The 2,055-nt window shown below is 47.5% G+C and overlaps 1 protein-coding gene across 1 annotated transcript; it reads left to right on the top strand.

Annotated features, from left to right (window-relative positions):
- Positions 1-1,309: 1,309 nt before the first annotated feature.
- Positions 1,310-1,819, top strand: LOC116908937 (keratin-associated protein 9-1-like). Its single transcript, XM_032912395.1, has one exon. It carries the CDS (start codon positions 1,310-1,312, stop codon positions 1,817-1,819), a length of 510 nt encoding a protein of 169 aa, XP_032768286.1.
- The last annotated feature ends 236 nt before the right edge of the window (positions 1,820-2,055 follow it).

Genomic DNA, 2,055 nt, shown 5'->3' on the forward strand with positions numbered 1-2,055 from the left:
TAGGGTCACCTGCTCACTCTGGTTTTCTAGATCTGAAGCTAAAAGCACTCCCTCCCCACGATGTCCCCAGTTCTGTGCAGATTTTGGAGATCCTGCTTGAGATTTAATAATACAAATGGAGATGAGATATCTGTATAGTTTAAAGTTGTTAGACTTTTGCTAGGACCATCACTCAGCTAGATTCTAACTTAACCAGACTTCTCTACCATAGCCTCCCTCAAGATGGTTCTCATTGCTCTACCTCCCTGCCTTGTCCCAGGACCTCATTGTGCAAATCTCTCTCTCTCTCTCTCTCTCTCTCTCTTCTCTCTCTCTCTCTCTCTCTCTCTCTCTCTCTCTCTCTCTCTCTGTGTGTCACACACACACACACACACACACACACACACACTGTCTTCTGGTTCTTCCTGCCACCCCAGCTTCAAGCTTCTAGCCCTTTATTATGCAAAAGTCACACTCCTTACACAATCCCTTGGCTTTGGGGGCTGTATGACCTCAGCACAGCATCTTGTCTCTGTTTTATAGGCATTTGAAGAAGCTACATTTACATATCCTGCTAGCCTCTTGCTGGCCAGCTCCAATTAACAATTCAGAACACAGGAACGCACTTTTCACAGCCAGAAAATACATATCTGTGGGTCATCCCACCATCCCAGGAGTAGACAGAAAGTCAGGATTGATGGTCACCATACATCCTCTGGTGCCTCCTTATTCCTAATGTGCTGTTTCTTTTCATACCCACCAGTCCTGGTTTATACTGCTATGAAACAGGTTATTCTAGACACCCTCCTCTCACAGCACCTTTACTGTGCCACAGATACACAGATACACAAATTTATGTAGATATCAACAACTAAGACAGTTTGGAATTGGACTTTGTGGGCAAACAGACAGGGAAATAGGTGTTGAGTCCATGATTGTGAAGACAGCACACTCATCCCCAGAAACATTTATGCATCTAAGTAGAGATAAAGGAAGAAAGTTGCAAGAACACAGTAATCTTGACCTTCTCATACAGTCAGGAGCTACAGAGTTACAATATGATGGGATGAAACCCCGATTTCTTGGGAAAACTTCAAGTAAGTTATCACCAGATAAGTAGTGGATGCTTTCAAATGATTCAGAGCAGTGGGTGAGAAATTCTTCCTTGATGAACACATATTTAATATGGAAATGACAAACAAGAAGGAAAAGTCCTTGTGATTGGTCCAAACCTTGGAGGCCTGTTGTATAAAAGGCCCTGACTAGAAGAACTTGCTACATTGTAGAAGCCTCACCTGGGAACAGACTATCACCCTCCACTCCTGACAACATGACCCACACCTGTCAGCCAAGCTGCTGCAAGACCACCTGCTGCAGGACCAGCAGCTCTGAATCCAGCTCTGAATCCAGCTGCCCTGTGCTCATCTGCTGCCAGCCTTGCTGTGCCCCGACTTGCTGCAGCATTCCCTGCTGCTGCAAGTCTATCTGCTGCCACAGCACCAAAACTGTCAACAGCTCTTCCCAGCTGTGCTGCCCACCAGCCTGCTGTGACACTGCCTGCTGTGACAGCAAATGTTGCAAACCAACCTGTTTGACCATCTACTGCAGCACACCCTGCTGCAAGCCCAGCTGCTGCGTGCCCAGCTGCTGCCAGCCTAGCCTCTTCCAGCTCTGCTGCCTTCCAACTTGCTGTGAAACCAGCTGCTGCAAGACCACCTCTTTTAAACCCACCTGTGTGATCATTGGCTGCAGCACACCCTGCTGCCAGCCCTGCTGTGTGTGCCCACCTGCTGCTGATGACCAGCTCCCAAAGAATCTTTGCAAAGCCATCCTCCAGTAAGAACTGGCATGGCCTGTCTGCTCAAAACCACCTCTTAACCGTTGCTGCCTACCTTCATGCTCTCACCAGGGGACCTGACAAATGTAGTCTTTCTTAAGAGATGAAATGCTTTGAGGAAGGATGGAGTCCGTCACCTTCACTCTCCTCATCTCCACAGAATGTGGATCTTGTCCTGTCATTATGGCTGCCTGCTGTGAAGGTCTGGCATCAATTTCAGGTCTGAGCCACATTCTTTA

Source organism: Rattus rattus, chromosome 9 (genome assembly GCF_011064425.1).
Source record: "Rattus rattus isolate New Zealand chromosome 9, Rrattus_CSIRO_v1, whole genome shotgun sequence".
NCBI classification, from domain to species: Eukaryota; Metazoa; Chordata; class Mammalia; order Rodentia; family Muridae; genus Rattus; species Rattus rattus.